Here is a 15,393-nt window from a genome sequence, read left to right as displayed (position 1 = left end):
TCCCACATGCGGCACAATGTGACTTCACAGGTCCTCTCGCCAGGAGGCTGCTTCCCCACTTCTTAAACCTGGTGGATGTGCATACACAGAAGGGCTCTGAGCTCAGGCCTCGGAAGACCTGCACGTCCTCACTCTCTGCTCGAACCCTGTTCAGTCCAGAGGACACAAGCCTGCCGGACCTCAGAGATGCTGGCCCGTCACCCTCTGGAATCCTGGCCAACAGCCAGCCAGCCAGCCACCAGATGTGAAAGGGCCACCATCTGAGAAGGGCCAGCCCAGGTAACCTGCCAGCTGAACACAGACATTCTTCGATTTTGCGTTATGTTTCCACTGGAGTCAGTTTTCAAGTCCAATAGTAACGTGTAATAGGCAGAAAGAATAAGGTGGGTTCAGATGACATCATCACCTGACACTATTACATATACACATGTCCCACCCCTCTGAACTGAAGAGAAACACAAAGTACTTTCCAATCAGTTTAAAGGTCTCTAGCAAAGGCCTTTAGTACATGCTGAGTACTAACCATTCCCTAATAACACTTATACACCTGACAGTCACTGCCCTGCTGCTCTACTCGTCCTAGTGCCTCGTAAATATTTTTTCCCTTTGAGCAAACAACGTAATTGTTATGCCGAAATTTGAAAATAGATTTGCACTTCATTCTAAAAGGGACAGAATCTGCCCAGTGAGGTGAATGGATCAAAAGCATAAAGGCAGCTAGTTTGGGATGGTGACTAACCTAAGGGCCGTCGTCCACAGCCTGGGCATTTTGTGCCAATGAGCACTCACTTGTGCGGGGCCCGTTTCTGAAGGAGGCGTGAGTGGGAACCGCCCCAAGGGCTTTGTGGACACTGTTCTGCAGAAGATGTGACATTACGCGGCTTGGGCCACAGAGAATGCCAGAAATCGGCATGCACGGCACCGTGCGAGCTCCATGCTAAACAACGTGTGTCTGGTCGGGGAGCTTGAAATGGTCCGGCAACTTTCCTCACAGTCAGCAGGAAGGGGTACACGATGATACTGATGTCCCTAGTGTAGTTTTCAAAATAACTGAATGGATTTGTGCAAGAGTCTGGGGCTGGGCCGTGCCTTGGGATTGTTTAAATCTTTCTTTCCATACCATAGGGCTGAAGAATCACGGTGCTGCAACAAGCCAGCGTGCGCCTGAAGCCACCCGTGTCTGTGATGGGGTGGGTGTCACCTGCATGTCCCTCTGACCGCAGGTGTCCCTTGATGAAACTCCTTTGTAGTATATGTGACTGTCAGGCCAGGGTAAACTATCCCCAGTTCAGGACACGTGCGGAGGCAGTCCCCATAAGCCTGAAGTGTGATGTGAGTTACCCAACACCCTGAGACCAGGAAGGATCAACACAAAGAAAATTAAAAGGCTTTTGTTCAGTCACCCGGCTTGACTAATACCATAAATCAATTTACAAGTGTCATAAACACGGTAATCCTGAAATAACTGTTAATGGCTTTTTGCCTGGAAACAAAGGAAATACTGCACATTACGGCCGTATCTATTCAAAGTCTGTCTCATGTTACTAAAATGACAAGAGAATTGCTGAGTGTTAATTCATTCTCCTGCAGACGATCAAAGGAATGTAGATTTTACCACAATAAAATTGATTTTATTGGGAAAACGTCAGCTTTAATACTTACATTGGATAAACTAGTATCATTAATACCACTGACTTAATTTAATAGGAAAATACTGTAGTTGAACTCTAACAGGAATGTTACTGAGTACAATTAACATATAATTTTTGGTTTTCTCCTTTATTTACCTATACTTCCAAAATTCTTACCACGTCGACGCTAAAATGACATCCAATTCAAATTCTTTCATAATAGAGTAAAAAGAAGAAAACCCCCCAAACCAAGGTCACTTACTGCAGGGATGAGAGGACAACCTTGCATCCCGGCACGCAAGTTGTGTCTGGAACCATTTGTCACAAGACACCTTACGTACATACATGTGGACCACCCATTTAATGCCCACCTAGGGGATTTTCTGCAAACTGAGGAACAACACAGATGTACTAAAGTACACAAAACTTGAGTGTGGAGCTCAGTGAATTTTTACATTAAGTATAAATTCGTGTACCCACTTCTCAAACCTTCTAAGGAGTTTTCGTCACCATGAGCCTCTGTTCCTAGAGGAGTTCTGAAGGTCGGTTCGTAAGACAGAAGACATGTTTGCATTCCTGTAACTACTGGACCCCAACCAGGTGGCATGTGTGCCCGGGATGATGTGTGTGTTGTGTGGCCGGCAGTCGGGTCCTGCATGTCGTGTCAGAAGCATGGACCCTGAAGACCTGCCCTCCTGAAACGCGCCTGCCCCACCCCCAGCGCCACTGGGTCAGTGTGCTTCCCAGAAGGAGAGCTGGGCAGCCGACCGCAACCCACACGCTGTGGGTATCTTTCCAAATGTTCAATGTGCAGTAGCATACAAAGGCTAAGAATTTTGTTTTGCTGAATTCAGGTTTTCACAAACTTATTTGATTATGAGAATGTGTGTGTGAGTGTGTGTGTGTGTGTGATTTTTGTCAAAATCCACTGTGGAAGAAACTGCTTTATGAACCATCACCAGTGAACACTGTTAACTAGACGATATCAATAATAACAGCTATCAGCCTGCATTTGACCTTTATTGAGCGGATCTTACGTGTCATAATTGCTTTTACATATGGACCGCCCATTTAATTCTCTCTTCTCCCTGATGTAGATATATGATAATAATGACGTCCATTTTATACATAACAAAACTGAAACAATGCCCAAGGCCTTACAACTAAAAGGTTGGGTTGAAGTTAAAACCCATGGAATATCTTTCTAGAACTATTGCATTTAACTATTATACATACAACCACTTGGAAATAATAATCAAGATTTAAAGATATTTATTTACTATCAGTTATAATAAAGTTAGGAGAAAATACATCAAATTAAGAAGTGTATAGAGAAATTATAGAAAGTTTCCTACTGATTAATTTCATAAGTTCTTGACTAATATTTTGTAGAAGAATTGGCTAAAATACAGTAAGAACATTTTCTTCAGAGAAAAAAATTATCTGCAAGTAGATAACCTAGAACTTTAACCAGAAGTTTCCATCACTTCTAATTTGAGTCAAGACCTTTGTGAATTATATTCCCATCCAAAATAATCAAACAATAAACTTTCTAAAATTTAAGAATGCAAAATATGGAAGAGAGAAATTACAAGCGAGTCCTGAACTACTACAACTAACAGGGATTTCAGGAAATAGGTCTTGAGTTACAGAAAGTACCCTCACAGCTCCCTTTCCTCTTTCCACCACCAGCCCCACTTCAGAAAACATAAAATTACAGAAGCTTTCTAACAACTTTTAACAAATGAGCTATTGATACGCAGCTGGCGATTAGATCAAAGCTAACTTGCAGAATCTTTTTTCTCTTTCACTACTTTTCTCCTGTTGTTCAAACACTACCCCCTCTATTTATTTCCTCTGAATTTATTCTTTATATATTTCAACTTTGTTCAGAACCAAGAAAGGAATTCCCACAGAGGAAATGGGGTACTTCCAGGTAAGGTAAAAGCTCTTTTATTTCCCACTAATAGGCCAATGACATAAACACCATGTGAAAATCCCACCCATTAAGTCTGGAAACCAATGATAAAAATCAACCATAAGCAAGACATTTTTTTTAAAGGATAATAAGTTATGTATAAAATGTTTTATTATGATAATTACATTTTTTAAAACAACAAAGAACGGATTTAAAAGTATACCTAAGTTTTGGATGTTTTTCAGCTGTTTTTCTACTTTTTGCTATTAATGGAATGTTTTTAATGAGCGTATTCTACAAATAAAAATGAAACAAGGCTCACAAGTGGTTTTTGCACCTGCCTCATCCACATGTTTGTGAAGCTGTACGCTTCCCAAGGCAGGGGCCAGGTCCTGTGCCCGCCTCGAATGTAGGAAACACCAATCTATCTTCCTGAATAAATGAATCAGTGAATTTCATAACATGTCCACAAAAGAATACACTCTGCATAAATATAAAAGGTCAAGAAAACCCCAAATACCCTTCTTTTCTCATTCATCGAAAGACAACTAAAAATTTAATTTTCTGAGTTACCTATTAAAGTAAATGTGGATTTGAACAGGTAAAACACTGGTGTAAACACATGTAGGCGTGCCGCAGTAATAAAGGCTGACAGGAAGAGAACCTTCAGTGAATCTCACTAACCTGATCACCGTCTACTTGAGGCAAACTGTATTCAGAGCTCTTAGTGGGTCTGACAGGTGCCCCTAGTAGCAACGTGTTACATTTTCTAAGATTCACCTGAGATTACATCAGCATAGAATGTGTAGCTGTGACTGAGTTTTAAGCTACCCCATAGTGTGGTTAGCTAATACTAGAAAGATTTTGAGCAAAACTCCTAAATTTCTAATCAAATGTAGCAAAACTGGCCACTTCAAGAACTTCAGCTGTCTTTACTTTTCAAAGGATCATCTGGCTTATTAATCACTGTAATCACTGTAATCAATGTTCCACAGTGAGACACGTGGTGTTCAGCACACAGGAAGATTCGCTGAAATGTCTGCCCAGACATAAGCGCCCTTGCACGAGCAACGCAAATGTCAGGCCAGCCCCATGGCCTGCAGACGAGCCCCTGTATCCAGGCCTGCGGTTCCACGGGTCCTGCTGTGAGCCTCCTCCTGACCAGCCGGAAGGGCAGCTGAATCCTGCAGCCAAGGCACTGTCACACCTGCCTCAGGGAGGCTTTCTTGCCACGTTCTAGCAACCAGCCTCGAAGCTTTAACAGCTGGCACTCCACCGAGCTGATGGAATAGAGGGTCTACCCGTGTGCAGTATCGGCGTGCGTGTGTGCACATGTGCAGCAGCTCGTGTGTACAGGTGATGGTTACTAAGTATTAACCATCAGGTATCAGATTATCACACAGCACCTGGCAGCCAAGATATGAGAGAACTAAAACCCTCATCTTCCTCTAAGTCTTGGAAACTACCAGTATCTACAAACAGAGCCCAATGTTGACAAAAGGAAAACGCTGGATGAAGTCAGGATGCAAACATTAGAAATTATTATGTGCTGTAAACCTTCTGTACGGAGGCGCTGTCCACAGAGACGCTTGTGCAAGTCTAAAGAAGTGACACTTTCACATAAAACCTACGGCCTTAAGGAATAAACTCCAACAACTGGCACCTGAGTCTGGCTACTTTCTTCTCCCACGAAAAGGCACTGAAGGATGCACAGTGACTAGCAGGTCGTGATCATTATCGCATGCCATCGACAGTCAGCACACGAGACAGACACTGAGGGAGGCTTTCGCGGGGGACAGAGCTGCACGGGGAGGCGCCAGGTCCAGAGGTCGGGCAGCCCCCTCCTGGTTTGCTGTCTATACTGTTTTACTACCATTTGTTAACTTTTCATCCTTTCTGTTTTGTGCCCACATTTGTTTTTCCATTCATGAGGCAAGAGCATCCAAGGCAACTTACTGTTTAAAAATGCTAAAAGCCATACAGTGATACTGAAACTTTAGACTTAATTTCTCTTCAAATTTGTGGTTTATATAAATATATCTCTTGTGAAGTCAAGACTTCCAGGTGCAACGTAAGCAAATAACAGTGATCAGTGAAAGCTGAGGCTTCTTAGGGAGATACTATTTATGTACAAAGTAGAGGTTATCCAGGTGGGATTTATTTAAATCATAACACACGTATAGGCTTCTGGGGCAAACAGTCTAACAGATGTACGAGTGCCAAATTTTAAGCCCGACACTACAAATCCTAAATAGCAATCCTATTCTATTCAAGTCATAAAATACAAAGTATGATTTCTTGGTATTAAGAAAAATGTATAAACTGCTTGTAACTTCCTTTGGCTCATCGTCACTCTGGGGACGGCATGAGTGCTGACAAAGCTGGCTGACCGTCCTCTGTACTTTGAGAATTAGGGCTAACGACCTAAATTAATATTCAGAAACTGGTTACATTTTTATACACCAATAATGAACTATCAGAGAGAGAAATTAAGAAAACAATCCCATTTACAATTGCATCCAAAAAATAAAACAAAATACCTAGGAACACATTTAACCAAGGAAGTAAAATACCTGTACTGGGAAAATTATAAGACATTGAAGAATAAAATTGAACAAGATACAAATAAATGGAAGCATAGATCATGCTCATGGATAGGAAGAATTAACATCAAAATGTCCACACTACCCAAAGCAATCTATAGATTCAATGCAATCCCTACCAAAATACCTGCAACATTTTTCACAGAGCTAGAATAATCCTAAAATTTATATGGAACCACAAAAGACCCCGGATAGCCTTAGCAATCTTGAGAAATAAGAACAAAGTGGAAGGTATCACGATACCTGACATCAAATCATACTACAAGGCTATAGTAATCAAAACAGCATGTACTGGCATAAAAACAGACACATCGATCAATGGAACAGAATCGACAGCCCAGAAATAAACCCATGCCTATATGTTCAATTAATCTATAACAAGGAGGCAAGAATATACAATGGGGTAAAGACAGTCTCTTCAATAAATGGTGATGGGAAACTGGACAGATACATGCTAGCAAATGAAACTAGACCACCTTCTTACACCACATACAGGAAGAAACTCAAAATGGATTAAAGACTTAAATGTGAAACTCCAAACCATAAAACTCCTAGAAAAAAACACAGGCAGTAAACCCTCTGACATCGCTCTTAGTGATATTTTTTGTGGATACATCTCAGGCAAGGGAAACAAAAGCAAAAATAAACAAACTAAAAAGTTTTTGTACAATGAAGGAAACCATCAACAAAAAGCAAAGGCAGCCTATTAAAAGGGAGAAGATATTCAACAATGATACATCTGGTAAGGGGCTAATATCCAAAATATTATAAAGAAGTCACACAACTTAACATCAAAACACCTAACGATCTGTTCAGAAAATGGGCAGAGGACCTTAGCAGATAAATCTCTATCAACTCTCATCAACGTAGAAGCAACAACCGAAATCTGTACAACCACCTTACTCTTTCCCGTGCTCTTCCTGGTCACCCCATAATGGGCCGTCCCCCTCGCCCATGTCATTCTTTTGTCCTTCGCTGAAGAAGGTATAAGGGGGTGGCTTGGGCCATTTTGGAGAGGTGCTCAGTTTTCCCGGCTAGCTCCCATGGACACATGCTAATAAACTTCTGTTTGTTTTTCTCCTATTAGTTTGTCTTTCACTACAGGGGGGTCTCAGCCACAAACCCAGGAGGGGAGAAGGAAAATTATTTTCCCTCCCCCACACTTTTAAAGAACAAACATCTGAATTCTGAGTCCACGTCCTTCCTTATCATAACCTCACTCTCCTTGTTAGTGTGTTTTTGCAGGTGGTGGTGGTATTATTTTTAAGCTTAACACATGTAAATCCCTTTTCTCCCCATTCGGCACTTTTGCCCCTTAGTCAAAGGGCAAATATGTTTAAGCAGCTGCTCCTTCTGCGGCTTTGGGGCACTGGACTCTCAAATTAAATGCTGTGTGCTCTTCAACTTCTTCCATAGCCATCTTGGGGGAAACCGTTTACTTAAGGAAAGTCATTCTGTGGACACCCTCACCTTAACTCCGCGTCACTCTAACAGGCCCTCCCCAGAAATGTGAGGTCCCGCTCTTCCCCAAAGCCTGTTAGGTCTGGGGTGGGCCTCGGACGGCAAAGTGTGCCTTACAAACAGAGATGACTCAGTAAAATCGGTTTACAGCTACAACACCCCAGAAAGACAGAAAAAGGAAGGAAGAGAGGAATGGAGGGAGGAAGAAGGGAGGGAGAATAAAGGCACCACCACAGTTTTATCCATTTCTATATATTTCACATTGAGAGGCATGGGGCTTCCCTCCCAAGGCTGGATATTCCTTCCCGGTGATGAGGAAAAAGCAGAAAACAAAACCAACAAGAACACGAAGGAAACTGAGTCCATTTACCAGGTTTTTCTGGCAAGAGACCACAAAAACGAAAATGTGCAGGTAGAGCAAATGTATCAAAATAAGGAAATAGCCCTAAACAGATGTGTGTCAACTGTTACAAGTTTACATTGTTTCCCAGGATATAAACAGGCTCAAAGTCCTTCTGATTGTGAGCTGCAAAGTAACAGTTTCTTTTGTTAACAGACCTTTCCTCCTGCCTTTGTATTGGGGGGATCCGCTCATTCATCACACATTTAAACTCAGGCATAAAACAGCAATCCTTCTTTTACAGCAAAAGAAGGTCCTACATTAATGTGTTAAACTGCATATATCATTTATAAATTAATCAAAGTGCCAATCACCATGTTGTTACAAATGATGTGAACAGTGGCTACAGCTGTGCCCCCTTAGGGGCATTTGTGGGTTGCTGCAGCCCCGCACGGCTCGTTTCTCAGACCGGGTGAGGGGGTCACGCAATCCTCCACCAGCGCTACCCGAACGTCCACGGTCCAGGTACGGGGCTAGGGGCTGGGAGTGGACAGTGACGAAGACACGGCTCCCTCCTGAATTACACCAGCAGGCATGCGGAATGACAACTGGTCACTCCATTAAACAAATAAAGAAGGGGATGGACAGAAACGCTAAAGCAAGACCTTTTGGCGGCTCACTCATGACTCAGAGGACCCGTGTCATCTCTTCCAACCTACCTGTCAGCCTGCTGGTCACTCATGCTTCTCAGGGCTCGTACTTGCACATGAACCTAAGTGCTAGAACTTGTTTGGAGCCCCCGAATCAGTCCCCACAGCCCCTTTCAGACATGCACCCGGCCCAGACACATTCGTCCCCAGCGGAGGCTGAGCAGGTGGTTGGTTCCACCTCCTCTCTCAGCCGCGCATGGAAAGGAAGTGTCCTGTTCTTGGTCTGCGTAGTTTTCCCCTTTGTAAGCTTTTTGTTGGGATGGCCCTACGGAAACGGCTCGCTGTGTAAAACTGTCTGAGTGCAGGGCTGTCTGCTGCACGGGGTCCTAGGAGCAGGGGCTCTCATGGCCGTGAGGGGACGTGGCCTCAGGTGAGTTTCACTCAGGAACGAGTCACGGTGCCGCGGCTGGGAGTTCCCCGCTCTTGAAGCAACAATGTACCTGCAACAAGGTGACCAAACAAAAACAAACCTAAAACAAGGCTGGGCATTGATTGCTGATGAAAGTGCTGTGACCAGAGGCTGGTAGAAACCCAACTCTGTACCCAGGCTGTGGGTCCGGGTCCCTAAGTCAGCGTCTGTGGTAGCTTTCCAGGGCAGAAACCACCTCCGTGAGGAATGAGAATCAGCTGTAACGTTTTCATGGGTAGATTTTATAGCATCTCCAATATTTGTGAGTCAGTTTCAAAATAAAAGCACGTGACTTAATCCACAATAGAAGATTAAGAGACATATTATCCATAAATACAGTCACAAAAGTAAGCATGAATCAAGTTTTCATGTCTTATTGGTAAAAAGAAATGAACTTTGCAGCAAGTACATGTTCAATCTCCAAAGTATTATGCAAATACCGTGTTTCCCCAAAAATAAGACCTAGCCGGACCATCAGCTTTAATGCATCTATTGGAGCAAAAATTAATATAAGCCCAGGTCTTATATAAGACCTGGTCTTACATTATAGTAAAATTTAAGACCAGGTCTTACATTAATTTGGCTCCAAAAGACACATTAGAGCTGATTGTCTGGCTAGGTCTTATTTTCAGGGAAACACGGTATTTGTTTCACAACTCCCTTTTAAATGAAAAACAGTATTCTGTAAAGAAGTTAATACCAATAAATTAAAGGAAAAATAAATGATGTCAAGATATTGTTATGTGTTTGCTTCAATGCTAGGCTTCTAGTTCACACCTTTCCCCTAGATCACACTTCAAATTGTCCATTTGATTTGTTTTCCATAGTAAGGAATGCTGATTAAAGGTTTCCAAAAGAATGGGACAAAGGAAATAAAGCACAGAAGGCTAACAACACTAGGGATGTGATTTAAAAAGAAAAAAGAGAGAAACAAAGACAACTCTTCCTCTAATGAGACTAGATTGATTAAAAGTCCAAATATTGTCTAAAAACTTCCCACCTCAACAATCAAGCTTGTCCCAAACTGTTTATAAACAACCTGCCTCCTCCACATAAAGACGGTCCTGTGGATTAAAGAAGTATTTACTCTCTGTCCCTGTGGACGATCCTGACACACAGAGAAAGTAAAGATAAAACACCCTGCACTTGACAAACAGCCTTGACCAGGAGAGGGGGTGGCAGGGAACCACTCACATCCTCCTCCATGGCCCCTTCCGGTGACAAACAGCATTTGTGCAACAGCAGCCCAGGCAGAGCGGGATCTGTGGGGAGGGAACTGGGCCAAGAGAGACTCACAGGAACCGTAAATCTGGACCCGTGGCTTCATTAGCAGCGAACTGTAACCAATTGCTAATTACCTGATGGCAACACTGGAAACTGTAGGTCTGCGTATGGAAACCGTGTATGCAAATCTGAACCTGTTTGGCACCTAACATTTGCAAGGATTTACTGTGACAGTTGGACTCAGAGAAGATACTAGACGACCGACACCTTCCAAAGGAAAGTGAAGGTGAAATCCTAGTGAGCAACTCCTTGGAGGAAAACACGCTAATTGTACGAAGTGCTTGGACTCGGTCCCCTCTGTCTTCCTTTGTTTTCTCCTGTATTCTGAGGAGGAGGTAAGCGGTCAGAACCCAGTAAAATTAAGGTCGCTGTAGGACACGAGCAGAAAGTGGACCTACAAGCCACCAGGACAAAATGGTCCTTTTTCACATCTGACACTTGGATGCACACATCCTAATAAACTATCAGGAAACTAAGTCATTTCTTGTCAAACCCAGTTAGTTCCATGGGACGTACACACAAAGAGTTACACATATCAAACCAAAACTGGCGAGTCTAAACCCTGCAGAAGAAATTTTAGGGTAGATTCTAAAATGACCGAGCGAAGCATCCCTCATCTCCCCAAAGCACATTTCCATCACAAGTCACCACGATGCCATCTGCTCTTACCGCCCAGCACAGGTTTATAAAGAGAAGGTAGGGGACAATCCCAGGTGTAAGTCCACCCAGTGACAATTAAGGTTTGAAGGAAAAGAAAGGATCTTCAAAACCTGATGTATAGGTTACTGAGTGTCTGTGTGTGCCTGGCATACAACTGGTGACCAGGGACAGACTCATCACCCTCCTGTTAGAACTCACATTGTGATGATGGGAGAGAGAAAAGACACATGAAGAAATGAGTGGCTGTGGTAAATACCATGCAGGAGACACACTGGGTGCTGAAGGTGAGAACCGGGGGCCGGGGCATCTCAGATGTGCTTTACGGGTGCCGTCCTTGGCAAGGGTCTCTAACATGCAACCGGGATGGTGAACGTGGGGTAACAAACTTCATGAATTATGTTCGCTATGGATTTTGTCTATTATTGTTCGTTATTATACTCATGTTCAATTATGAAAGTGGGAGGAGAGGAACTTAGTGGGGAAACCTGAATACAAGTCATCACGAGACCCGAAACACTGGTCCCTCTCACGGCATCCGTTTCCTTCCCCACCTCAAGCACCAAGGCAGGGTCCCCGCCAGCAGTGACCACCTGGGGTCCCGTTGCTGTGGTTACGCCACTTCCGGAGGAATAAACCCTGCTGATGATGAAGCTGTCACTTAGCAGCACGGGCTGTGTTGTGTGCACGGTACGCTCGCATCTCATCTCTCATTTAGTCCTCACAACCGCTCTGGAACGTCAACATCCCCTTTACAATTCAGTAAACCAAGGCAGAGTCGCAATAATTTGCGGTCACAGCTGTGGAGAGTCGCGCTGGTGCCCCAGGGCACAGCTGGACTCGGGAGACTGGCTTCTAACTGGTGCACAGCATAACCGAGGAGGAACGAGCTGGAACAATTATCGTCTCGGGCCCTTTATCCACCTGACCACGTCCCCACCGACTGTACTGAAGTTTGTCCTCGATTACTTAATTGCAGTATAAAAATATACTTTGGCTTGTCTGGCGACACTCCTTTCAAATGCCCAGGATTTCTGTAGAGAAAATGGTGGGAGGGACTTCATCCGATTTCACTAAAATGCTCGTCACCCAGCTGTCACGGTATCTTCCCTGAGTAAGTAAGAGAGATCTTATTCTGTACCTCATGGAATTCTGCTTTTCATCAAGAAGCCTAAAGGGCAGGCCGGATCCAGCAGCTCGCAAAAAGGTGCCGATATGATAACAAAGCCACGGTTCTAATTAACATTCAGTCACGCCTGCAGACAGCCTTACTCCGAGCTGCCTTTGAAAGGCGAGCCTACCGCTAGTGGCTTATCTAGGACTTCTGTTCATACAGGAAACATTCTGAGCATCCGAATCAGGTTACATTATTGTGATTGTCAGAGCCTGACAATAGATTCCGCGATATTCTGTACTTCACGTCATTATCTGCTACTAATGGAGTAACACATGAATCCACATACTCAGAAGTTTATAGTTTTAATTTTTGTTCCATTACCACGGGCACATATCATTATCCAAATGCAAACTAGCTTACTCATAGCTACGCCTACCTTAAAATGGGCATTTCAATCCAATTCAAAGTTACAGAAAAATGAGAGCGGCCTGAGCCGTGGGTCTGTGGAGGTGACAGAGAAGCTGTCGTCTCAGGACAAACATTGTCTCCCCGCCTCCTGGCCAGTCTGTCCAATTGGGATGTACCGCAGCAGGTGTTCTCTGGTCCCCCGTGACATACATGGTCAGGGAGGTGGAGAGCACACCGGGCATTTCTCGGAGGAATTCCTCTTCTCACTGCAGGGCATCTGAAGGTGTGTATGGCTCCCATTTGCTTTTCAGTGGCCCCGTGTTCCCGGCAATGTCACACGAGGGAATACCTTGTTTCTACAGGCTCGATGCCTTGTCCATGACTTGGCAGCCGTTCCTAATGATTTCCACACAAACACTCCAGTGTCCCACATACAGACAAGTCACCATGTCACCAAATGGGCATCTCCGTCTACTCCTAACATGAGCCTGTGTGTCACAGAAACAGGTCAACATGGATGACTGCTCCATTCACGCCTGGCTTTGCTGGGCTCCTACTGCACGGGTGTCCCCTTCAATGTCACTTCAGAGAGTCCTTCCTACTCCTAACCTAATGTAACTCCAGTGACGCCCTCCTCATTTCCTGCTTTGTCAACAAAGCACTTACCATGAGATCTGCTTTTCTTTTTGTTCAGCTTCTAGCCATCGTTGGTGAGCACCATAAGGGCAGGATTCTTATGTCACCGACACACACTGAGCACAGTACTTGGCACATGATAGGTGCACAGTGAACAACTGCTGAATGATATGTGAGTGGATGCACCAATGAGTGGGAGTCATCTGGAAAACACATATGTAAAGACATGACCTCATACACTAAATATGCCTTTATTAGTCACCGATCAATGCTGATTTTTAAGAACATGCATATTATGACAAAAGAAGAAAGAATGCCTTTATACCAGTAGCTCTCAAGTGGGTGGGAGGAGGGAAGGGTTTTTCCTGCCACAGGATATTCTGCAGGGTCTGGAGCTGTGTTCAGTCGTCACAAAGGGGAGGGTCATTCTGGCCACTGTGGGGAGGCAGGGCGGGGATGACACCCCTAAGCACCCAGCACTGCCCGGGACATGTCCCTACAGGAACAACGATCACCCCGAATTTCTGTAAGGACAACGCCTTACATTACATTATCCTCCATTCCTCATAAGAATCATATTGCAGGTCCTCAGTTTGCTGTTGAGAATAAAATGATTTGTCACGGGTTATTTTATTTATGTTTAATGAGATTGCTGTTCCATTTTCTTGACATATTTTGTTAGAATGTGTCTCAGATACCATTCATGTCAATACCACAGTTTCTTGAAAAACCCCTGCAAAATCCTCCATTCTTTCAGGTACAAAACTGGCATCCTGGTTGCTGGCATTATAAATGTTTTTAGTCTACCAATAATAGTTTTAAACATGTGTTTTATTTTTAAATTTTATCTTGATCCTGACTTAGCAAAGATATTCCATGAGACCAATATCAGTATAGACCCCTTCTTCTTTCTTTTTGGTTCTCTTTTGGTCCAGTGGAAACCTGATTTTCATCCCAGCATAGCCACAATTGGCAGTTAAGAAAACAAAAAACAGAAACACAGGACAATATGGAAAAAGATCTATATTTGCATGTAATGGTTTTACACTCAGTAAGGAAAAATAGAAATGCTTGCCAAGTAAAGGCATTAACACATTTCCAAGAGAACTCTGCTGTGCGATATCCCCGGCTCAGCATTTCAGTTTTACAGCATCAATTAATCACGTCTGAGCAGCCTTTGAACCCCAGTGCCCACTGGGGATCTCACAATGCTGCCGTCCTCTCTGTCTCTAGTATTGTCTTCTCCTGTCTCCATTGTTTTAAACCCAGATCTTTGCTTCCCACCTTCAATCATCCCATCTCCGCCATCCTCTGAGGACGGCAGCCAAAACCAAACAACAAGGGCTCGTGTTTATCCTTTCCCAGGGAATGCACTGAATAATGAAGACCACTTAAGAAATGCCACGGAAAATTGATCACTCCAGAATTCAGAGCAACTGGTCCACATTGGAGAAGAACAACTGCCTTTGGGCCTCAGAACTGGTACAGAGAAAAAAGAAGACAACTGCATTTGTCTTTGTTCTTTATTGCACTTGAATATTCAGACTCACAGACTCTAAGAAACATTTCACTTAATCAGCAAGAGGGAACTAGACCTGCTATAGAAACCAGCGCCCCCAATTAAAATAAACATTTAAAAAGCTAAAGGTATGCAAAATGGTGTGTAAGATCAAAAAATCGTATGGTGATGCTAGAGACCAGATGCTTTCTTCATGGAGAAATCGCTTGATTCAGAAACTCCTACTGTGTCACTAAGGCAGAGTCACAGCTGGCTGTTTACTTCTCTGTGCTTGTCCTTTAGAAGCAACTGATAAATTGCTCAGGATGGAAAGGCCAAGCATCCCGAGCCGACTCTTCTCACTAACTGTCATACTTCTGAATGCCGTTAACGTACGGCATGTCCCCTGAGAACCATCAGGTCGAGCCCTGAGAAATGTGGAGGACATCAGAGAACACTCACGGTCACTTGGCACAATCTGAAAGCCAAGGGCAAGCTCCTAACTGAAGCCCAAGCCTCCTAAATTTTTCTTCCATCACAAGCCCAAAAGAACGTCAATCCTGCCTTTGTTTCTATCCTTGATGGAGATTGGGCACTAAAACATTACTTCCTGTCTGAGATTTGCAGACAGCTACTCAGAAATCCATCACACACATCCTCATGGACGGTGTGTGCCCCTCTGCAGACACAGTCTGTCCACTGGTCCAGACTCCCGACCGAC

General features: G+C 43.8%; 1 protein-coding gene across 10 annotated transcripts in view; it reads right to left on the bottom strand.

Moving 5' to 3' along the window:
• The window catches only part of CHL1 (cell adhesion molecule L1 like), a 155,375-nt gene that overhangs the window by 70,977 nt on the left and 69,005 nt on the right, over positions 1-15,393 (bottom strand). For 2 of the 10 annotated variants that reach the window (XM_033132129.1, XM_033132136.1), the window contains exon 2: positions 13,205-13,377. The exons of the other annotated variants lie outside the window; for them this stretch is intronic. In XM_033132129.1, the coding sequence (XP_032988020.1) occupies positions 13,205-13,207 (3 nt within the window). In that variant the 5' untranslated portion in view covers positions 13,208-13,377. The remainder of the gene's footprint in view (positions 1-13,204; positions 13,378-15,393) is intronic. 10 annotated transcript variants of the gene reach the window in all.

Source organism: Rhinolophus ferrumequinum, chromosome 17 (assembly GCF_004115265.2).
Source record: "Rhinolophus ferrumequinum isolate MPI-CBG mRhiFer1 chromosome 17, mRhiFer1_v1.p, whole genome shotgun sequence".
Lineage (NCBI taxonomy): Eukaryota > Metazoa > Chordata > Mammalia > Chiroptera > Rhinolophidae > Rhinolophus > Rhinolophus ferrumequinum.
This window is presented reverse-complemented; position numbering and strand designations above follow the sequence as displayed.